Genomic DNA, 23,901 nt, shown 5'->3' with positions numbered 1-23,901 from the left:
GATGCTACTAATACTAGGCTGTTCCCACAACACATAGGACTGGGCCAGATGGCTCAGCCAGTCAAGGCAAGCCTGACAAACCTGAGAAGGATCACCAGGACTGCATGGTGAAAGGAGGGAAGGAACTTCAGCAGGCTGTCCTCTGACCTCCACTTACACATGACAGCACATGCCACAAGCTCCCTAAGAAGTGAGTGTAACAAAAAGTAGCACACGTCTGCAATCCTAGCACTGGTGCACTGAGGAGGGAGGAGGCCAGCTTGGGAACCACAGTGAGTCACAAGCGAACAAAACAAACTAGACAAAAGCCAACAACATAACAACAACAAAAAAACTGTTCAAAATATCAGTCATTCCAAGCTTAAAGTAATCTGCTATAGGGAAACGAGACTTCCTAAAATCCTACTTTTTCTCTGCTGTAACCCATCATCTCGATCTTGTACAGAGAAATTTATGGAATCTTCCTCTTCATCTCCCCTCACTTTTAAGTTAATCTGGGCTTCATCTTCAGTCTCTCAAACTCATCTCCTCCATTTCAACCATATTGTTCTCATCCTGGAGACAGCCCGTATCTCAGCCCTCTCTAATACAGCCTCTTCAGCTCCTCACATGCCAAAGCCAGAGAGCAAGGCTGTAGCTCCATTAATTTGCACAGTTTGCCTCCTAAGACGTGTTTCATATGCCACTAATACTGAAAAAACAGCTTTAAATCCCGGACACAACACGACTGATAGCAATTTTTACTCCTCCCACCCAGGTTTATTGAGATAGGGTCTCTATCTACTATGAAAACTTGACTAGTCTAGAATCCCTATGTAGACTGGCCTCTAACTGAGAGATCCACCTGCCTCTGCCTCGCCAGTGCTGGGATTAAAGGAAGGCACCCAGCACCGCACCTGGCAATAGCAATGTCTCATCTTTCCTCTTTGCACTAGGCTACCCTCTCTGCCACATCTGCACTTCTCTCCCCAAAGCTTCACTTGTGAACCCTACCTGACGAGCTCCAAGAAAGTAGGGTCATCTCAAGAGTCTATATTTATTTATTTATTTTAATATTTATTTATTCATTTATTATTTGTAAGTACACTGTAGCTGTCTTCAGACACTTCAGAAGAGAGCATCAGATTTCATTATGGATGGTTGTGAGCCACCATGTGGTTGCTGGGATTTGAACTCAGGACCTTTGGAAGAGCAGTTGGCGCTCTTAACCGCTGAGCCATCTCACCAGCCCCCTATATTTATTTTTTAAAGATTTATTTATTATATATAAGTACACTGTAGCTGTCTTTAGACACCGCAGAAGAGGGGATCAGTCTCCAGACCCTCCAGAGTCTATATTACCAACACTCAAAACTTTGCATACATCAGGTGTCAAACTGCTAAATAAACCAATGGCCAAGTTGATTTGTCTGGTTGGATACTGTTTGTATAGTTGAACAGTTAGATACACCAAAGAGAAAATGTGCTTTATTAGCACATGTAAAGTCCTGGGTTCAATTCTTAGCATGGCAAAAATAAATTAATTAATAAGTAATAATGGAGCTGGGTGGTGGTCGTGCACGCCTTTAATCCCAGCACTTGGGAGGCAGAGGCAGGTAGATTTCTGAGTTCTCAGCCAGCCTGGTCTACAAAGTGAGTTCCAGGACAGCCAGGGCTACACAGAGAAACCCTGTCTCGAAAAACCAAAAAAAAAAAAAAATAATAATAATAATAATAATAATAATGATTACAGGGCTGGTGAGATGGCTCAGTGGGTAAGAGCACCCGACTGCTCTTCCAAAGGTCAAGAGTTCAAATCCCAGCAACCACATGGTGGCTCACAACAATCTGTAACGAGATCTGACTCCCTCTTCTGGTGTGTCTGAAGACAGCTACAGTGTACTTACATATAATAAATAAATAAATTTATAAAAAAAAATAATGATTACAATAATAAAATAAAAATAAGTAATAATGGTGACAATAACAAAATCAATGATTTTGGATTACTCAGTTTTTACACTGAAATACTTTATCCAGAAAAACTATCAAAGTCATCTTCGGGTGGGATTACCATTTAAAGAAGCCCTGCAGTCTAGAGTGGACTGTGAAAAGTGCTTCATGGGCATTTTTCTTTCATTACAACAATGAGGGGTAGGTAGATGATGTCACACTCTTTTTATAAATAAGGACTATACAGATTGAAGACCTTCTTAAGCCTCTCACAGCAAGTACACTGTGGCTGCCCTGAGGCTCCCCTTTGGCTCCATACGGTAGCTACTCAGCCCTTCCTTCCTCAACTACAGCCTCATCCATCTTCCTCTCTCCATCACGCCACACTTGAGGATATCAGTCTGGCCTGGCAGTGCTGGCGAATGTCTTTACTCCCAGCACTCGAGGCTACAGAGTGAGTTCCAGGGCAGCCAGGGCTACACAGAGAAACCCTGTCTCGAAATCACCATTACCTAGTGCCCTCCCCCCCCCAATCAGTCTGAGCTTAGTGGTGCACATCTTTGATCCTTGCATTTAGGAGGCAGAAACAGGTGGATCCCTGTGAGTTCAAAGCCAGCCTGGTTTATGAAGTGCATTCCAAGACAGCCAAACACAATAAGACCCTGTTTTAAAAGAAGAAAAAGGAAGAAACAACTAAAACTGAAACAAACACACTAGAAATTGCTCTGAAGGAAATGTGGGGGTCTGGCCCGGTAGTAGAATACTTGCTTCCCATGACTAGGCCAGGGTTAATCACCAGCACCACACACAAGGAAGTTGTATGAGGTTTTAAGTAAGAATGGAGAAAGAAGGTGATCTCACTGGAGTGAAATCCAGAAGGTACAGTGGCAGAGGTGGGTGAACCTTAAACTATCAGTGATGCCTGACTTTTATGTATTTTGTCAGACTTACCCTATTTATTCATCTCATTATACCTCAGTAATTCAAGAAATATTTATTTATTGGCCATTTATAATTGATAAATGATTTCTTCCTAGATATTTAGAATTTAGAATTAGTAAGCCGGGGGGAGGGTATGGGGGACTTTTGGGATAGCATTGGAAATGTAAATGAGGAAAATATCTAAAAAAAAAAAAAAAAATTAGTAAGCAAAGCAATCCTGCAGTCAAGGAGTTTTAGTATAACACAGAAAACTGAGAAAGAATAATGAATACAGTAAACTTTTGACCAAGATTGAAAGTATCAGCATTACTGCATGGCAGCAGTTCTCAACTTGTAGGCCTTGACCCTTTCAAAGGGGTCACCTAAGACCATCTGAAAACATGATTATGATTCATAACAGAAACAAAATTAGTTATGAAGTAGCACTGAAAATAATTTTACGGTTAGGAACTACACAACATGAGGAACTGTATTAAAAGGTCACAGCATTAGGAAAGGTGAGAACCACTGGTGTATGGGTTTCTGGTTCTAGACAGACTAGCTACAGCTAGTGTCCCCAAACCTCCCCCCCCCCCGCATGGAAATGCCTGGGGCTACCAGCACAGGGAGCAAGAGACACAGGGGATACACACTAACAAAAGAGGAGCACAGATCGTAGAGGAGAGTTATGTCCACTATCATCAATTCAGCTTTATAGATGAGGTGACAGAGGCACAAGAAGTAATTTACCCAAAGTCATACAAATTACCCAAGGCCACATAATAAAATAAAAGGGAGATTATGGAGATTATAAGTAAAAAGAACCATTCCTGTAAGTGCCTTTAAAATATGACCTAAAAGCTGGGAGTAGTGACACATGCCTTTGAACCCCGCATTCGGGCAGAGGCAGGCAGATCTCTATAAGTTTGAGGCCAGTCTGTCTGATCTACAGACAGAGAGTCACAGGACAGCAAGGACTACACAAAGAAACCCTGTGTCCAGAAAACCAAATTAATAAGAAGGGGAAAGAAGAGCCGGGCGTGGTGGCGCACGCCTTTAATCCCAGCACTCGGGAGGCAGAGGCAGACGGATTTCTGAGTTCGAGGCCAGCCTGGTCTACAGAGTGAGTTCCAGGACAGCCACGACTACACAGAGAAACCCTGTCTCGGAAAAACCAAAAAAAAAAAAAAAAAGAAGGGGAAAGAAAACTAGAATACATTACCATAATGTGTAAAAGATACTTTATCATTGAATATCTTCTTTCTTCTGATGATTTAAGAGAAGAATAAACTCCTAAGTCTACTCTCCCAGTAGAGCTAGAATAACACAACAGGCCTAGGCTAGGTAGGGGCTGGATAAAGGAAAGGAAGAGTTGGGGACAAAACGTGAAAAGAACACCAAACAGCCTCAAAGGCCTCCCACAACAAAGGATGCTTGCCCGCCCGGGTTACATGACTCTTCTGGCTGAGCCTGACAGCAGTAGGCACAGTGAGGCGTGGTTCTCGGTCTGCTCCCTCACAGGATTCTCATTCTAGAATGCACTCCTGCAGACAGTTCAGTCATAAAGTACTGACTGCATAGAAAATGGCTTATACAGAGTCCTGGGAGCAAAATCTTTGGGCTAACTTACACAAACTTAGTATTAAACACTAAAAATACAAATTTTCATGTAAAATCTAACACAAACCCGGTGGTATTTAGGCTCTACCCAGAAGCAACTACCAAACTATTAACAAGAAATACAGACAAAACACCTCGTAATTTAAGCATCAAGATTATCCACAGGTGAGTAAGAAAGTGGTTCTACTAAGGCAGAATCCTAGGCTGAGAGCTGCTCTCTCAACATTGCCTTTAAACGCAGCGCTTGAGAGGCAGGGTAAGGCCAATCTCTATCAGTGTGAGTTCAAGGCCAGCCTGGCAGGGCTGCAAAGGGAGCACACCAGGATAGCCAAGGCTTCTCAGAGAAATGCTGTTCAAAACAAACAAACAAACAAAACAAAAGATTCCTAGGTTGTCTGGGTGTGGTGGTGCATGCCTTTAATCTCGGTACATAAGAGGCAGAAGTAGGCCAATTTCTTGAGTTTGAGGCTAGTCTAGTAGTCTACAAAGCTAGTACCAAGACAACCAGAGCTACACAGAAAAACCCTGTCCCTAAAACCAAAACAAATAAAAGAATCCTAGACTAAATAGCTGGACTGTTATTTAGTCCGTTTCTGTTACTATAATAAAATATCTAAGATAATTACCTCAAGAGAAAAGGTTTATTTGGCTCACAGGTACGGCTATTCCTGAAGGCCATGATACAGCTGCAGGGTAAAAACTGTTCACCTCATGAGCCAGGAAGAGATACAGGAAAAGAAATGCCCCCAATAATATAAAGACTTTATAATACTTCCACAATTGAGAAAGGTTTTAAAATAGGCCTGCAGGTAATGTTCAATGATCAAACCATCACACTTAAAAAAAAAATCCATTTTTCCTTTTACATCAGGAAAAGTCCTCCTGAGCAAAATGTCTGCTCTCCCTACTCCTAAAGGAGGGTACATATGGGTCAGTAGAACAGATAAAAGCACATTTTTGTCTACATATCAACTCTAAGGAAAGAAAACACACACAGAAACAGGAGAGAATGTCTCACACTGGAACCTCAAACTATGTACCCTAGGTTGTTCATAAATGCTGGACAAACACTTGTCTTAGTCCCTCATATGCTTCAAGTGTTTTGTTTTTTTAAACTTATTTTGTGTGTATGGATGTTCTGCCTGCATGTATATCTGTGCACTTTATGTGTGTGTGGTGCCCTTGGAGGCCAGAAGAGGGATTCAGATCCCCCAACTGGAGTTACAGCTATGAGCCATTATGTAGGTGCTGGGAACCCAAGGCCTCTGCGAGAGCAACACTCTCCTTCAAGTGTATGGTTTAATGTCTGTCAAATATATATGAAAACATTCCTAGAACTAGAGTTATGGATGGTTGTGAGCCACCATGTGGACTCTAAAAATGAAACCTAGGTCCTCTGGAAGAGCAACAAGTGCTCTTAAAGACAAAGACAGACAGACAGAACAAAGAAACACAGAGACAGGATCTTATTATATAGCCAGGTCAGCTCTGACCCCACTCCACCCAACTCCATCCACCCTGGTTCCCGTTCCCCTCAAGTGCTGGAATTACCCTCCATAGCTTGCTTACCAACACAACAATCCCTTTTAAAATAAAGTAACAGGTACAATCAACTCATAGCAAACTGGATATGTATCTCTAAGGCAGTGGTTCTCAACCTTCCTAATGCTGTGACCCTTTAATACAGTTCCTCATGTTGTGGTGACCCCCAATCATAAAATTATATTCACTACTACTTCATAACTATAGCTTTGCCACTGTTATGAATCATAATATAAATATTTTTGGAGACATTTGACAAAGGGGTCGTGATTCACAGTTTAAGAACTGCCAATTTAAAGGCATTGGTTGCTCTTCCAGAGGACTCAGGCTTGAATCCCAGCACCACCATGGCAGCCCACAATCTAACTGCTCCAAGGGACCCAACAACCTCTTCTGGCTTTTTGGGGCACCAGTGACACATGTAGTATAGTCATACAGGCAGGCAAAACAACCATATACATAAGATAATAAAACAAGAAGCTTATAAGAGAAAAAAATAACCTTGGGCAAGTAAGAACGCTGACCAAGCTAGCTGCCTGCTGCCGACCTGCCAACAATCACCAGGGCCCACAGGGTAGAAAGTTCTCTGTGATTATGCACATAAAATCAAAAATTCTAAAGTACACGAATGTCATTTTTAAAAATGTCAGCTTTAAGGTAAGATGTCACTAGGCTGCCTGGGCTGGGCTCAAACTGACCCAGCCATGATACAATTCAGCCTCCCCAGTCGATGGGGCGAGTACTAGCGTTCCCAGCTCATACTATATATTTTAAAGTTAAAATATTTTATGCCTACAGGTGTCTTGCCTGTGTGTATGAGTGTGAACCACATATACACTATTGGATCCCCTGGAACTGGAGTTTCAGCTGGTGTAAAGACACCAGGTAAAAGCTGGGAACTGAACCTGGCTCCCTAGAAGAACAGCCAGTGCTCTTATCCACTGAGGCATCTCTCCAGTCCCACATACTACATATTTAAGTGAGTTTCTATATAAACTACTGTGTACTGTTGCCTGAATAAAACGAAGTAAGAACAAGTAGTAACTACTCCTAGGTCCCACGGCCACATATTCTTTTAAAGTCATTTAATGAAAACTCAGAGCATTTGAGGTCAGCTGATTTAAGTAGGCAGTTCCAGGATCCAAGACTACACTGTAGACCCTGTCTCAAAAACAACTTATAGAATCTGAAAGTCCCATTGTATCTAGTAAAAATCTCTTCTAGAAACCTGGACAATCTAAAAGGAAAGGTAGCTTAGTTAGCAAGCTCATCCCAAGTGTGGTCCCTGGGTGTGGTCACTGTCTTGGAGCCTGTTAGGAAGGCAGCCTGCTCGGAGGTGAGACGCGGAGGTAAGCACCCCACCAACAGCGACCCTCTAGGTCCATCTGCTCAGGTCAGACAGTGCAGGCTTGTTCCACAAAGCCCCGAGTACTGTTCTGCTGGACAAACAAGTCCAAAGGAACAAGAACAATCTGGTTGTCGAGCATACAAAACACCCTCAGTAGCACAGCCTCATACTCAGGAAGCATTCCAAATTGTTCAACAATTTAATTCACTCATCATCCAATCAACAGCTGGCTAGACAATACCACCATTAGTTTATTTCACAAAAGTTAACAATCCTGACCACTATATACTAACTTCTAAAAACCTGATATAGCCGGGTGTGGTGGTGCACACCTTCAGTTTGAGCATCTGGGAGGCAGAGGTGGGAAGATCTCTGTGAATTCCAAGTTAGCCTCCTCTACACAGCACATTCCAGACCAGCCCACTGAGCAGTGGTCCTCAACCTTCCTGCTGCTGTGACCCTTTAATACAGTTTCTCACGCTGTGGTAACCCCAACCATAAATTTATTTTTGTTGCTACTTCATACCTGTAACTTTGCTAATATTATGGATCATAATGTAAATATTTTTGGAGACAGAGGTTCTAAAGGAGTCATCAGAACTGCCACCACAGAGAAATAAAGAGCAGGTCCATGATGGACAAGTCCAGAGCTGTTAACTAACAAACCTCTGCTTCTAGTCCTCTAGCAAGTAATCCAGCCTTACAGAATGCCAGCTGCTCTGAAATTTAATTTCTAATCTTGTCAAATAAAAACAGGATGTACGGGGACTAGTGAGATGGCTCAGAGGGTAAGAGCACCCGACTGCTCTTCTGAAGGTCCTGAGTTCAAATTCCAGCAACCACATGGTGGCTCACAACCATTTGTAAGGAGATCTGACTCCCTCTTCTGGAGTGTCTGAAGACAGCTACAGTGCACTTACATATAAAATAAATAAATAAATCTTTTAAAAAAAAAAAAAAACAAGATTTACTAATGGATCCCTTTGCAAGTCAATTATAGAACATACAACAAAAGGTAAACTTTATCTTTAAAAAGCCTCCTGCTTTTGGGCTAAATGATTAAAGGGGTGTTCCAGACACAGGTTTGAGTTCCCAGGTCCCACACTGAGTCTCACAACCACCTGAAATTCCAGTCCCAGAACACTAGACACAACCATCTTCTGGCCCCAGAATTTTAACTGGTTTTTCTGACCTATAACTTTTGTATTCCCATTCATAGGTGAGCAGTAACATGAAAATCAAACACATAAGAACAAAATAGTATACAAGGTGAAAATAACTAATATTACTGCAAATAATGTTTCTTGATATATATTTACAATGCAGATAAAAGCCAGAGAGCTTCAGGCTGGCGAGATGGCTCAGCGGGTAAGAACACTGACTGCTCTTCCAAAGCTCCTGAGTTCAAATCCCAGCAACCACTTGATGCTCACAACCACCCATGAGATCTGACGCCCTCTTCTGGTGCCTCTGAAGTCAGCTACAGTGCACTTATGTGTAATAATAAATAAATCTTTGGGCTGGAGCAAGCAGGGACTGAGCAATCAGGGCTGACTGGAGCGAGCGAGACTGACCAGAGCAAGCAGAGCTCAATTCAATTCCCAACAACCACATGAAGGCTTACAACCATCTGTACAGCTACAGTGAACTCACATACATCAAATAAGTAAGTAAATCTTAAAAAAAAAAAAAAAAAAGCCAGAGCTTCTTAAAGGCTAGGATGCAGTGGTCCACAAATTTAATCTCAACACTTGGGAGGCAGAGGCAAGTGGATCCCTGAGTTGAAGCCAGCTTAGTACACATACACACACACACACACACACACACACACACACACACACACACACACGCACGCACACAATGCAAAGCTGCTCTAATCATAACAGCCAATGACCACCAACTGGTTAAAGAATTTTTTTTAAAAATCATGATACATCTGATGGAATACTAATTAGCAATAAAAAGAAATGAACTATGAATACACTTTAAAACACAATCTCAAAAGTATTATGCACCTGGTAGCAGTGAAGCACGTCTTTAATCCTAGTAGTGGAGAGGCAAAGGCAGGCAGATCTCTGAGGCTGAGGCCAGCCTGGTCTACAGAGTGAGTTCCAGAGTGGCCAGGGCTACATATTGAACCCCTGTCTCAAAAAACAAAAACAAAAAAACCTAAATAAATAAGATAATAAATTTAAAGTGGCTGGTCAGTGATGGCAAGCATCTCTCTCTCTCTCTTTAAGGTTTATTTATTTATTTGAGTACACTGTAGTTGTCTTCAGACACACCAGAAGAGGGCATTGATCCCATTACATGGTTGTAAGCCACCATGTGGTTGCTGAGAGTTGAACTCAGGACCTCTGGAAGGGCAGTCGGTGCTCTTAATCGCTGAGACATTTCTCCAACCCAATGGCAAACACCTTTTAATCCCAGCACTTAGGAGGCAGAGGCAGGCAGACCTCTGAATTTGAGGCCAACCTGGTCTACAGAGTGAGTTCCAGGACAGCCAAATATACACAGAGAAATCCTATCTTCAAAACAAAAAGCATATGGTGGGGGGTGTGGCACACGCCTTTAATCCCAGCGCTCGGGAGGCAGAGGCAGGTGGATTTCTGAGTTCAAGGCCAGCCTGGTCTGCAGAGTGATTTCCAGGACTGCCAGGGCTACACAGAGAAACCCTGTCTCAAAACAAAACAAAACAAACAAACAAAAAAAGTATTATGTACAGCCAGGGATATTTAAGTCAAACCTGTACTAAGAAAGAAAAGAAAGACAGTCAGGCAAGCAAAGCATTCTGTTACATAGAAGAAGTCAGACACAGCTAGCATGGGTCACCCAACACTAGAAATCACGCTGTACAGGGGCTGAAGCACAAGGATAAGTTTGAGGCCAACCTCGGCTACATTGTAAGACTGTCTTAAATTTTTTAAAAGTTATATGTTTTATGGTTCCACTTACAAAAAAAGGTAATGATAAAGGGATAGAAATGAGCCAGTGCTTGCCAAGGGTCTGGGAAATGAGAAGGGAAGGGCTATCAAAAGTCACAAGAGACCTTTCTGGGAGGTGGAAATGTTCTCTATCTCGACTGTGGTGGTGACCACATGGCTGTGTATCTGTCAAATTCATCAGACTGTCCACTTAAAATGTGTTGATCTTGTATGTCCACAACCCTGATTAACAAGAGCTTCTCAACAGGCAGAGATCCCGCATTCCCTGCTGTACTTCCATGCAACTGGCAAAAGTCTAACTTAAGTTGTGTAGTAATGACAGGGAAGGGCAGGCTATGCTTAAAGTGAACATGAGATGTGCCGGTCACACAGGCCCCACACTAGAGCAGACACAGCTATTTCCATATCAGGCATGTGCAAGACTACATTCAGAACATGACAAGGTGAATTAGTGCATAAGCTAATAAGGTGGATGTGGCATAAGCTCTTGATTTTAACAACCTTAAGATACATTAAGAATAAGGCATCCTGCTGGCCGTGGTGGCGCACGCCTTTAATCCCAGCACTCGGGAGGCAGAGGCAGGTGGATTTCTGAGTTCTCGGCCAGCCTGGTCTACTGAGTTCCACGACAGCCAGGGCTACACAGAGAAACCCTGCCTGAAAAAAAGAAAAAAAGAAAAAGAAAAGGAAAGGAAAGGAAAGGAAAGGAAAGGAAAGGAAAGGAAAGGAAAGGAAAGGAATAAGGCATCCTTCACATCCTAAACTTTTCTCTCTATCACTGAGGCACATCTTTAGCCCTTAGGTTGTTTTTTAAAACAAAGGTAGCAATTCTACCACATACAAAATCACAAAACAACTTAACAAATTGACAAAGAACATGTGAAGAATGAGCCACTTCAGTGTAAAATAATCACAAATAACCACCTAAAACCATGCATTCCGGTCTAAAAATAGACTACTTCTCCTTGAGTCCTCCCGCCCCCATGAAATATACTGTTAAAGCCAGGCAGGGTGGAGCATGCCTTTAAACCCCAGCACTTCAGAGGCAGAGGCAGGCAGGTCACTAGTCTACATAGAGAATTCCAGGATAGCCAGAGCTACACAGTGACATGGCAGATTAGATAGATAGACAGACAGACAGACAGACATGGCAGATTAGATAGGCAGACAGATGATAGTATAGAAATTGAAAGAAGACTAAAATGTTCTTTCATTATCATAAACCTGTTTCTTACTTCAATTTAGAAAGCATAAGTTCTGGTTCTACCTAAAGTTTTGATTTTGAGTTAAAAAAAAAAAATCAATGATCAAAGCCAATCAATTGATTTACTTGCTTCATTTTTTAGGATGGCCAAAGAATATGATGATCAATCAGGTCAAAGATAAGTTTCTTCAAAAGAACATAAAGAGGAAAGGTCTCAGGATTCCATGGTTGGTGGATGTGTCTGTATCCTCTGCCATGGGGAAACTGAGGCAGAGGCTCCCTTAGACAGCCCAAGCAACACAGCAAGAACTGTGGAACAAAGAAGGGAGGAAGAGAAAAAAAGAGAAGGAAGGGGAGAAGGGTGAGGAAGGAAGAGGAGGGAAAAGGTCTAGTCTAAGCTCTCCTAGTTAGGAAATCTTCTAATCGATCTCAGGTGGAAGAACATATACAACTGTATATTATTAACACACCACAGAGGTGACTGAGACCAAGGTCTATGTAAATAGACTAAATTACCTAAGAGCTATCAAGCACAAGTGTCATTTTGAAGATTAAAATGAAGGCATTTGATACCACTAGGTCACCATGTCTAAGGATGGTTTTCAAAGCATGAAAACACCCAGAGCATGAAAGCTTTTCCAAAGAGACAGCATTTTCTTGCCAACAGTTACCTCATAGCTCTGCATAATGAAAGGCCAGTGAAGTTTCTTTACAAGTTATTTACTAAATGCTTTACAGAGGACAAAGCTAGGCTGGAACACTTTGGAATCCGATGCGGAAGAAGAGTTCAAAAAACACTTGGGCAGGTCAAACATTTCTTCAGTAGAACTACTACTACATGTTTGTCACTCCCTAGCAATGCTGCTCCAGGCTGTGGTTTGGTTTGGTTTGGTTCTGCAGGTCCTTTCGAACGAAATCCTTTTACATAGATTTGCTGGGTGTGCACACTGGACCGGGCCTGAGAGCTACTCCAAGGCAATCTTTTGCAGCGGAAGGAAAAGGCAACCCAGTGGGTGTCCCTCGGCCGGGCAGCAGAACAGAGCAGAGCTTCACATCTGCTTCTCAAAACACTCAGCCCGCTGCTTCCGAACAGATTTAGCTTTGCCAAGGACGGGAAGCTACTCCTTGATAAAGGCAGCGGCTCTCGAGCAGACAACTACTCTTGTGAGTGCGGGAACTACGGGGGCTCACAAGGATCTCTCCACGGGGCACTTAGTTTTAGCGGTTGTCATTAAACTTACTCTCCTTTTAAAGGGCGCTCCGCTCGACCCGATTGGATCCTATTAATCTGCACCTAGGACTGGCAGGCTCAGACCCTGCCCGACGTAAGAGGAGAGTTGTGTTCAACCGCGCACTGGCCGCAGCAGCGCACGGACGGGTAATGCTCAGCCGACCGTAAGGACAGCGCGCAGACCGCACGCGCGCCGCAGGACAGGGCTGCGCCTTGACCCCTGCCTGGAGCATCTGGGCTGGGTCCCCCTGCTACCACCCTGAGGGTCTGCCACCCTGCAGCGCGGTCCACTCACGTTTTCAGTGTCTCGTTCATTCACCGTTGGCAAAGGGGTCCTAGTGGACATCTTATTGCGCTTTGATTCCGCACAACGCCAAGGCGAAAACAAAACCGCCCAGCTCTGGGCGGCCGGCGAGCAGCGGCCGCGAGCCTCCGGGCCCTGCCCTCCCCGGCCGGAGTCTAGATCTCCGGCCTGGCCCGGGCCGTGCGCCCGCGGGCCCCGGGGCTCATTCTCCCCCAGCGCCGGCGGCCGCACTGGAAGCGGGCCGGCTGGCCGCCGCCGCAAGCCTCAGGGCGCCTCGCGGGCCTCGCGGGCCCTGCGCCTCCTCGCCGCTCGCAGCCGCAGCGCCGCGGAGCTCAGCCCCGGGGGCTCGACACGGCGCGGCCGGCAGCCCCTGAAGAGGCAGCAGCGCAGGAGGATGGAGCGGAGATGGAGCGCAAGACAGGCCGCCGCGGCCTGCAGGCGCCGACCATGGAGGGAGCCGCGGAGGAGGCGCCCACGCCCGGCTGCTTTCCCTTCTCCGGCTCGCTTTCCGCCCGGCCTCGCCCTGCGGGCTGCCACCGCCGCTCCCCGGCACCTCAGGAGCCTTACAGACTCAAGATGGCCGCGCCTCGGCTTCCTCCGCTGCCTCCGGCTGACGGAAGTGACGCTACGGCCGCCTGGAGTTCCGCCAATCAGCGCGGTCGGAGCTAGCTGCCGGCTGCTGTTGCTAGGGGCGACTCGTCCTGTTGGGTCTGAGGGGGTGGGGCCGTCGGAAAGGTCTTGCTTGGTCTCCTCCAGCTCTAGCGGGCGGAGAGTTCCAATGGTCCAGATTGCCTGGGCATCCCTGACCCCTCCGGACCACTGCCCTAGAGGGCATCTTGTGCCCGACTGGATTTGCAGAGTACAGATCTAGGCTGCCTGGATTATACTACACATGAAGAGCCTACTGTTTGCAAAAGTTGACTTTTCTTTCCCGCGGCCACGCTGCAAAGGATGGAGCTCCAGCAGCGAAGGAGCAGTCACTGGTCCAGCAGAAGAGGAAGGAGCCAGGCTCCTGCTTCGTAACCGAGGCATCTAGCATCCAGCCAAAGAACTTTTTTGCCTCTGACTAAGGAGCCACTGGTTATCGGACCCGGCTCGATTGAATACCCATTCGGATGAAAGAGTGAAGTATGAAATAACAAGGTAGCACAAACAGATGGGAAGAGGGGCTCGATGAGATCACGTAGACGCCCCCAGGATCAGGTCCTAAATGCCGGTAGGGGGCTTATATAATCAATATTTCTCTGTCTCCCTTTCGTTCTCTCACTCCCTCTATCCCTCATTTTTCCCCTCTCTCCTTTTCTCCTTCCTCCTCTCTCGCCTCTCCCTCTCTTACTCCAGTCTTCTGAAGAGCGATATTGCTACAGGCTTGGACCAGGGAGTGACCTGCAGGTGGAACTCTGAATATGCTGCCTCTTCTAGAAAGCCTGCTCAGCCTGTCACCTCTTTATGTCTTCTAAGGAGAGAATCCATTGGTAGAGGAGGAAGGGCTGTGTGAGCCGGGGTAAGGCTGTTGCTAATAGTCCACCTTGTGCCAGTTATTCATTAAGCCTCAGTGTAGCCGCATAAGATGCTCAGGCACAGCACGTGACCTAAAGTCTGGGTAAGTTACTTTACCAGGGCCATCGGTGTTGTTGGTTATAGAAGGATCTGAACCCCATTCCTACAGCTTTAGAAATGGCTAAACTCGTGAGTGACTAAACTTTGCTTTCTTTCCTTCTTATGTTTTGTTTGCTGGCTTTGGTTCTGCCCCTCCCCAACACCCCAATATCTTGGTGTATCCTGCTTTGTGAAACAACAGATCGTCAAACACCAGCATCACTTCCAGAGAGGCCAGAGGGTCCCAATACAAAACAAGCGGGGACCAAGATGCACTCAGAACTCCTCTCACCCAATTAGGGGTGTGCTCAGGGCACCAGATGGGCCTATTTAAAATGTTATTCTCTCTCTCCCTTTTTAGTTAAGCAGAGGGTTGCAGAGGAAAGCCTCTGAATCAAATGTTTGTTCCACGCAGTTCAACTGAAATGTAGGTTGTGATAAATAGAAAGAGACTAACCGAGGGCATCCTATCCCACTTGTAAGTAGGGGAAACTTAGAGAAGGCATACTTACTCTGAAGATGGAACGATAGCTGGCCTGTCAGGCACCCAGTTTAGCCTAATACAGAAAAGCACGGAGGTGAGAAACAACAGGGTGAATCCAAGGAAATTCATCAGGAGCATGTGAGAGGCAGGAGCCAGGGAGAGTTAGACATGGCCCAAAACAAGTTCTCCCCTCCACCCTGAGGAATTCTGGTGCTTCAGCACTGGCTCCTGCACTGGTTTCCTCCTGGGAAACCTCCCAGAAGGCTGTCAGCCTCCCACTGGCAGGAGCTTTACAGAGGTCTGCGGACACTTCAGAGCACCCACATGGGCCAGAGAAGTAACTGGTCACGAGGCTTCCCCCAGGGGGACTTCCTCACTCAAGGGACACATTAAACTCTGAGTCAATGAATGCCAGAGGTTAGGGGTAAAGATGACACCACTTCACCTCAAGCTACTTCCTAGTTTTCATAAAGTTTGGAATTGAAGTTGTTGAAATGTAACACATAAGTGGATGCTCACAGTCAGCTATTGGATGGATCACAGGGCCCCCAATGGAGGAGCTAGAGAAAGTATCCAAGGAGCTAAAGAGATCTGCAACCCTGTAGGTGCAACAACATTATGAACTAACCAGTACCCCGGAGTTCTTGACTCTAGCTGCATATGTATCAAAAGATGGCCTAGTCGGCCATCACTGGAAAGAGAGGCCCATTGGACAGGCAAACTTTATATGCCCCAGTACAGGGGAACGCCAGGGCCAAAAATGGGAATGGGTGGGTAGAGAAGTGGGGGGGGGGGTATGAGGGACTTTTGGGATAGCATTGGAAATGTAATTGAGGAAAATACGTAAAAAAAAAAAATGTAAACTCACCATAAAGAGCTGGAAGCAGCAGGCATATCTGTGGCCCATGAAAAGGGAGAGGGGACCAGGAGGGCATGGGCACGAGAAGGACGCGGTTGTGTCCAGAGGAACTTATGCGCATCTGTGACCTCTCCAGGAGGAATGGAGCAATTAAACTTTAAACTATTGTTTTCATAGTGCTTGTTTCTGGCCTGATTTCCCGCCCTCTTATTATTATTTTTTAGACAGTCTTGCAGTGTAGCTCAGGCTCAGGCCGATTCTCTCCCCCGAGCCCCAGCCCTTTATTATTTATTTTTAGACAGTCTTGTTGCGCAGCTCAGGCTGGCCTTCAGTTCCTACCCTGCCTCAGCCTTCCTGAGGCCGAAAGTGCAAGTGTACACCCCCATGCCCAGTCTGTTTCCTGTCCTCCTACTGAAGCAGTTCCTACCTTGAGCATCGTAACAACAAACCCACTGCAAGTCAGAAATGCACCCAGGGCTGGGGAGATGGCTCAGTGGTTAAAGGTCTTGGTGCTCAAGCAGAAAGATTGGATCTCCCAAATCCACGTAAACTCCAGGTGGGCAGAGCAGCTCGCTTGTGTCCCAGCGGTTGAAAGACAGGGTCTGGAGCTCCCCACCAGTTAGCCGGCTGTGCAGCCGGCCCCCGAGATCTGCTCTCTCTGCTTCTTCAGCCCTAGGGTTACAAGCATGTACCGCCACACCTGTCTTATGTACCTGGGCTCCGAGGATAAGGCTTAGGTCCCTGTAGTTGCATGGCTAGCACTTCACATTCTGAATCTCTCTCCAGCACTTGAAAGGCAGAGGCAGGAAGATCCATGAGTTCGAGGCCAATCTACTGTAGAGAGTTCCAGTCCAACCAAGATGACATAGAAAAAAAGACAGGGTGCAGGAGAGATGGCTCAGCAGTAACAAGTACTTGCTGCTCTTGTAGAGGACCTATGTCCAGTTCCCTGCACCCATGCAACAGCTCACAACTTTCTGAAACTCCGTTCCAGGGGATCCCGCGACCTCTTCTGGCCCTTAGGTACAAGGCATGCTCCCATATACACACATAGTCAAAACACACTTGAATAGTTTTTACATTTTATTAGGTTTTATTTACTTGTTTGCTTGGTTTTTTTGTTTTCAAAACAGGGTTTCTCTGTGTATCAGTGGCTGTCCTGCAACTCACTCTGTAGACCAGGCTAGCCTTAAACTCAGAGATTCACCTGCCTCTGTCTCCAGAGGGTTAGGACTGAAGGCGTTGCACCACCAACGCCTGGGCAAAACAATTTTTTAAAATGACATGTTGGAAGAATTTAACTACAGCTGGTAGCACTAGCAACAATCACCAAGTTATGCATGCTCGACAATACCACAATTCTATGCAAAATATTTACCTGAAGATAGTCTGGCAAAGTGGCTCATCTGATGAGGGTGCTTGCCACCAAGCCCGTTGACCTGAGTCCAACCCCTAGGAACCCAGTGGAGAACAGCAGTGAGTCCTGCAGGTTTCCCTCTGATTTCTACACCTGCCTTGGCGCGTGTGTGTGAACATACACACATAAATGAATAAATTTAAAATTCTTATTAGTTATTGGTTTTTTTTTTTTTTTCGTTTTTCGAGACAGGGTTTCTCTGTGTAGCCCTGGCTGTCCTGGAACTCACTCTGTAGACCAGGCTGGCCTCGAACTCAGAAATCCACCTGCCTCTGCCTCCCGAGTGCTGTGATTAAAGGCGTGTGCCACCACGCCCTGGCCTTAGTTATTGTTTTGAGATAGTGTCTTAACTATATTGCCCTAGCTGGCCTGAACTTGCTATGTAGACCAGACCAGATGGCCTCATATTCAGAGATCAGCCTGCCTCTGCCAGTAGTGAGAATTTTGGTTTCTTTAAAACCCCAGTTACGATGTGTGCCTGTTTTTTGCTTTAATCCCAGGTGTAGGATAAAAGGCTACCTCATAGCAGGCAATTATGGTTTGCCTCGTGCACTAGCAGGGGTGAGATCCTTGCCAGCTTCAGATAGTTGAACTCTGGGGATTCTGAAGAGGAGATAAATGGAAGCTCCCCAAGAGGGCCCAGGAGGCTGCTGCTCCCCTTGCCACTCCTGTTGCTGCTGCTGGTGCGGTTTGTCAAGTGTTCATGAGCAGAGAGACAAGGGGTTGGAGATATCCTGACGACAAAGACTGGACAGTCCCAGGGAACCCAATGCCCCTAATCATCAGGAAGCAGTCTATTTTGTTGGCTGAAAGAGGCCATGCCCCCGACCCCTGTAACCTTTCTCTCCTACCTAGTGTTGTGGGGTTGGGAGGGTAATAGGTATAAGAACCCAGTAAAAAAGCCACCCAAGGAAAAATCGCACCAACATCTGCCTCCCTATCAAAGGAGCTCACTACAGTGCCTGGCTGATTTTCAGAAATTGTAAGGGAGCTGGAAAGACAGCTCATTGGTTAAATACGTGTGTTGCTCTCACTGGGGACCAGCACTGGGGTCTCGGCCGCACACTAGGCAGCCGATAATTACCCCCAACTTTAAAGAATCTGCCGCCTCCTTTTGATTTCTACAGGCACTTCAGACACATGCGTGCACAGACCCCCACACAGACGTGTTCATATACATAATCAAAACATCCAAATCAACATTTAAAGAGCTTTTAAAGGTTTGGCTGGATGTCGGCGGCGCACACCTTTGATTCCAGTGCGAGGGGCTCTGAGGTTGAGGCCAACCTGGTCTACAGAGTGAGTTCCAGGAGAGCCAGGACTGCACAGAGATACTCTGTTTTGAAACAAATAAATAAGTAAATAGTTTGAAATGTACTGAGAGAACATGTATGAAACAAATAACACTCCAGGCCCTACAACAAAAAAAGAAAGCTAGAAATGACACAAATATCCATTATCAGTATGAATGGAGACATGGAATGTTGGTGCCCAAACTACTGAATAGCAGAGAGAAAACCTTTATTGGCTCTGTCCTTGTACAGCAAAGGAACTGGATCTCTGGAGCTGGTAAATTGGTTCAGTGGGTAAAGACACACGCCGCCGCCAAACTTGACGACCTGAGTTCAATTCCTGGGACCCACACAGTAAAAGAGGAGAATGGACTCCTGCGAATCGTCCTCCGACTTGCATACGTTCTGCTCTCCGCTGCCAGTGTGGAAAAGGGGAGAGGAATGAGAGTGTAGGACCTCAGTGCTCCAGTCTTCCAGCGTGCTAAGTCCCTGACCTCACATGGGCAACTCCCGACCCAGGCAGGCAGGACCGGAGGGAGCCTGAGAAGTTGTCAGGACAGATTCCGTTCCTGCAGCTAGCACGCCTCCTCTCCTGTGGGGTGTGACCTCAGACATGAGCTGTCTGGGGCTGGCCCTGTGAGTCAGCCCTGAGTCCCACCTCACGCCTTTCCCGTGGGGCGTCAGGACTCAAAGCCTTCTTTCAGATTGAGGCCAGGAGAACCAAGGACGTAATGTGACCAAGTACAGATGAATAGCCGGTGTGTTTGAATATTAATAGGAAGTAGCTTTTGTAGCCAAGGAAATCCAAAACAGATTTTTTTTTTTTTTTTGAGACAGGATTTCTCTGTGTAGCTTTGGCTGTCCTGGAATTCACTCTGTAGACCAGGCTGGCCTCGAACTCAGAAATTCACCTGCCTCTGCCTCCCAAGTGCTGGGATTAAAGGCATGCGCCACCACTCCCGGCCCAAAACAGATTCTCTTAAAACAAGATTTCTGATCTAGATCCAAGTCAAACAAATAGAAAACAAGAAAACCCCCAAATTCCTAAATCTCCCTAATGATGGAAACCTCAGAAGAAATCCTACTTTTATGTTAAAGCATTGTTTAAAAAAAAAAAAAAGAATTAGCCGGGCAATGGTGGTGCATGCTTTTAATCCCGCACTTGAGAGGCAGAGGCAGGTGAATTTCTGAGTTCAAGACCAGCTTAGTCTACAGACTGAGTTCCAGGACAGCCAAAGCTACACAGAGAAACCCTGTCTTGGAAAGGAAAGCAAAACAAAACAAGAATTCCTGGCAAAAGCATCGTAGGGAAGAAAGGGTTTGCTTCCAGATTCTAGCCCATTGTCTCAGGGACCCTGAAGCATCTAGTCCATTCTGTCCATGCCAAGAACGGAGGGAAATACATGCCTGCCTGCCTAGCACTCAGCTAGCTCTCCCCGTCCCCACTCACACAGAACCCTGGGTTCAAACCCAGGGAATGTTGCTGCCGCTTTTAGCCTGGTTCTTCCCACATCAGTTAAGGCAACCCAGACAAGCTTCTACTTGCATCAGACTGGCCTTTACTCTAGGCTGTGCCAAGTATCCAGCACAGATGGCAGTAGCACAGTTGCCCAGCATATGTGAGGCTCTAAGATGAACCCCTAGCACCACACAACAAAATAAAATTCCTAGGAAGTCTATGGTAACTCCGAGAGTCCGGTGAACCGTAGAGATGCTGGGCACCGGGACAAACCTGGACATTTACGGCTCCTGATCTCAAAACTCAGTACAAAACTACAAACACCACTGGGCATGGTGGCTCACACTGTTAATCCCCTGCACTCTGTGGGCAGGGGCAGGTGGATTGCTGAGTTCAAGGCCAGCCTGTTTTACAGAGTGAGATCCAGGACATCAGGACAACTACATAGATAAACCATGTTTGTTTGTTTGTTTGTTTAAAAAAGACTATACAGTCCTGAGGTGTGAAGAGATGGCTTGGTGATTCAGAGGTTACTCACCTGGGGTCAATTCCCAGCAGCAGGCAGCACCTCACAACCATCTATTACCTCATTTCCAGGGGATCAGAAGACCTCTTCAGGCCTGCATGGAGGCTTCTTTGAATGCTGACACACTGTCTTGGATACATTTCTTTTTGTTTTTGTTTGTTTTTTGTTTTTTGTTTTTGTTTTGAGACAGGGTTTCTCCTTATAGCCCTGGCTGTCCTGGAACTCACTTTGTAGACCAGGCTGGCCTCAAACTCAGAAATCCCCCTGCCTCTGCCTCCCCAGTGCTGGGATTAAAGGCATGCACCACCATGCCCGGATCTTGGATACATTTCTATTGCTGTGATAAAACCACAAACAAGGTAAGTTAAAAAAGAAAACATTGGTAGCCGGGCATGGTGGTGCATGCCTTTAATCCCAGCACTTGGGAGGCAGAGGCAGGGGGATTTCTGAGTTTGAGGCCAGCCTGGTCTACAAAGTGAGTTCCAGGACAGCCAGGACTATACAGGGTAACCCTGTCTCAAAAAAACCAAAAACAAAAAAAGAAAACATTCATTTGGGGCCTTGCTCACCACTTCAGAGAATCAGTTCCGAATCATCAGGGTGGGAAGCATGGCAGCAGGCCGGTATGGTGATGGAGTAGCTGCTGAGAGCCAGACTTGATCCCCAAGCTGTAGCCAGAGAGCCTGGGGCCTGACCTGCACTTTCAAAACCGCAAGCCAGTCAGGTGCTCATTAATAATAATAATAATAATAATAAATACTTGTTATGATTATTTTTTAAGATTTATTATTTTATATTTATTTTATTTTATATGAGTACATTGTTGCTGCCTTCAGCCACTCCAGAAGGGGGCATCAGATCCTGTTTCCAGATGGCTGTGAGCCACCATGTGGTTGCTGAGAATTGAACTCAGGACCTCTGGAAGAGCAGTCAGTGCTCTTAACCATTGAGCCATCTCCACAGCCCAATAATAATTATTTTTCAAGTTACAATTATTAAGACACCATGGTACTAGCCCAATAATGACATGTAAGGGAGCTAGAGACAACTCAACACTTAGCAGCATTCTAAATTAATAGAATTGAACCCAGACCCACTCAAACCCTCATATTACAGTCAATTTTTAAAAATGTATTCATTTTATTATGTATACGTGAGTGTTTGCCTGGATATATGTCTGTGTAACGCCTTATGTTCCCGGTGCCAACAGAGACCAGAAGAGGGCATCAGATCTGGAGTAACAGAGGGTCAAGAGGCACCATGTGGGTGCTGGGATCAAGCCCAAGTCGTCTGCAAGAGCACCAAGTGCGCTTAACCACACAGCCATCTTGCCAGAGCCCATGGCTATTTTCTGAGACACTGCACTACCCTGGCTGTCTGGAACTTAAAGGTATCTCCTGGTTCTGGCCTCTTAAGTGCTGGAATTAAAATGCTAGCCAGCACACCCAGCTTCAGCTGTGGGGTTTTTTTGTTGTTGTTTTTTGTTGTTTTTTTGTTGTTGTTGTTGTTTTGTTTTATTTTTATGACCAGGCGAAGGCAATTCAGCAGGGAAGAATGTGGCACTGAGATAACCCAGACTCATCAAAAGAATGAGGTTGAGCCAGACCGTGGTGGTGCCCACCTTTGTCCTAGTGCTCAGGACATAGCAGTAGCAGGTGGGTCTCTGAGTTTAAAGTTAAACAGAGAGAGTTCCAGGACAGCTAGGGCTACACAGAGAAACACTGTCTCAGTGCGGGGGCTGGGGGTGGGGGTAAAGAATTACAAAAAGCTCTAAGAGAAGGGGAACAAGATTAAAAGGTGATGTGAAGCCAGCCACATTGTTGCATCTAGCAGTACTGGATGCTTTCATATCTGAAGACCCTGTGGCCAGGTCGTCAGTGTTAGGTAAAAATGAGCAGTGCCTTGGGATTCTATACCAGGCTAGTAGTAATTATAGAAAGAAAGGAGGAAAGAAAATTAAACAGTAAGAGGAAGGATTTAATTTTTTTCTGTGTGTGACCACAAGCGTGCATTTGTCCCCAGTGCATGTGGAGGTCAGAGGACAACCTGGGACCTGAATTCTCACATTCCACCCTCATTGAAATAAGGTGTGACAGCTCTCTGGCCCTTGAGCTTCTGATTCTCCCATCTCTGCTTCCCATCTGAGCACAGAAGTGCTTGAGTTATAGACCGCTCAGTCACTGGCATTCTGACTTGGGTCTTCATGCCTGTGTGGCCAGTGCTTTCCCAAATGAGTTATCTTCCCAGACCGAGAAAAAGCTTTCCCAATCTGGAAGACACACCCAGTGTCCCCAATACAATGGGTGTAATTTCAACACCATACCAAGGACTGAGCCTTCTGCTTCTGGCAGTGGTGGCTTTCTCGGCATCTGAGGCTTATTTCGGGGTAATTGGGCCCCCGGTAGCACGTAGTCTTAAATGAGTAGCTTATGGTCTCAAAAGAGGGTCTGTGCAGTCTCTACTGTCAGGGAACTTGCTCCCTGAATGTAGACCAGGCTGGCCTTGACTTGAGAGATCCACCTGCCTCTGCCACCACAGTGCTGGGATTAAAGGTGCAGGCCACCATCTCTAGGCTTTCAAACGAAGATTCTAAGCGATGCCATTGTAGTCACAGGAAAGGAGAGATGAGATTTTCTATTTTCTTTTCCTGGGAGACATAAAGAAAGAGCAAGCAGGGCGTGGTGGATCACACCTTTAATCACGGCACTCGGGAGGCAGAGGCAGGCAGATTTCTGAGTTCAAGGCCAACCTGGTCTACAAAGTGAGTTCCAGGACAGCCAGGGCTATACAGAGAAACCCCGTCTCAAAAAAAAAAAAAAAAAAAAAAAAAAAAAAAAAAAGAAAGAAAGAAAGAAAAGAAAAGAAAAGGAAAAGCAATTCACTGCAGATAAAGAGGGCACCTACAGGAGCAAACAAGAACTTTTTTTTTAAAGATTTTATTATATATATATATATATATATATATATATATATATATGATGAGTACACTGTAGCTGTCTTCAGAGACACCAGAAGAAGACATCAGATCACATAACAGATGGCTGTGAGCCACCGTGTGGTTGCTGGGAATTGAACTCAGGACCTCTGGAAGAGCAATCAATGCTCTTAACCGCTGAGCCATCTCTCCAGCCCCACAAACAAGAACTTTACTCAAGACCGGCCAGGTAAATCAGTTAGCATATCAGGGTTACTTAGAAAGGCATTGGTGACTCAGGCAG

At 45.8% G+C, this 23,901-nt stretch overlaps 1 protein-coding gene across 10 annotated transcripts in view; it reads right to left on the bottom strand.

Moving 5' to 3' along the window:
• The window catches only part of Mark3 (microtubule affinity regulating kinase 3), an 87,705-nt gene extending 74,078 nt beyond the window's left edge, over window positions 1-13,627 (bottom strand). For 2 of the 10 annotated variants that reach the window (XM_029484374.2, XM_029484376.2), the window contains exon 1: window positions 13,039-13,625. In XM_029484374.2, the coding sequence (XP_029340234.1) occupies window positions 13,039-13,089 (51 nt within the window). In that variant the 5' untranslated portion in view covers window positions 13,090-13,625. Of the gene's footprint in view, window positions 1-13,038 lie in introns of all 10 variants that reach the window. The other 8 variants (XM_021178540.3, XM_021178543.3, XM_021178538.3 and 5 more) reach the window with 5 other exon arrangements.
• Window positions 13,628-23,901: the final 10,274 nt, after the last annotated feature.

The sequence above is a fragment of the Mus caroli genome, unplaced genomic scaffold, assembly GCF_978045245.1.
Source record: "Mus caroli unplaced genomic scaffold, Mus_caroli_1 scaffold_14, whole genome shotgun sequence".
NCBI classification, from domain to species: Eukaryota; Metazoa; Chordata; class Mammalia; order Rodentia; family Muridae; genus Mus; species Mus caroli.
The sequence above is the reverse complement of the archived record's forward strand: the minus strand, read 5'-3'. Positions and strand labels throughout refer to the sequence as shown.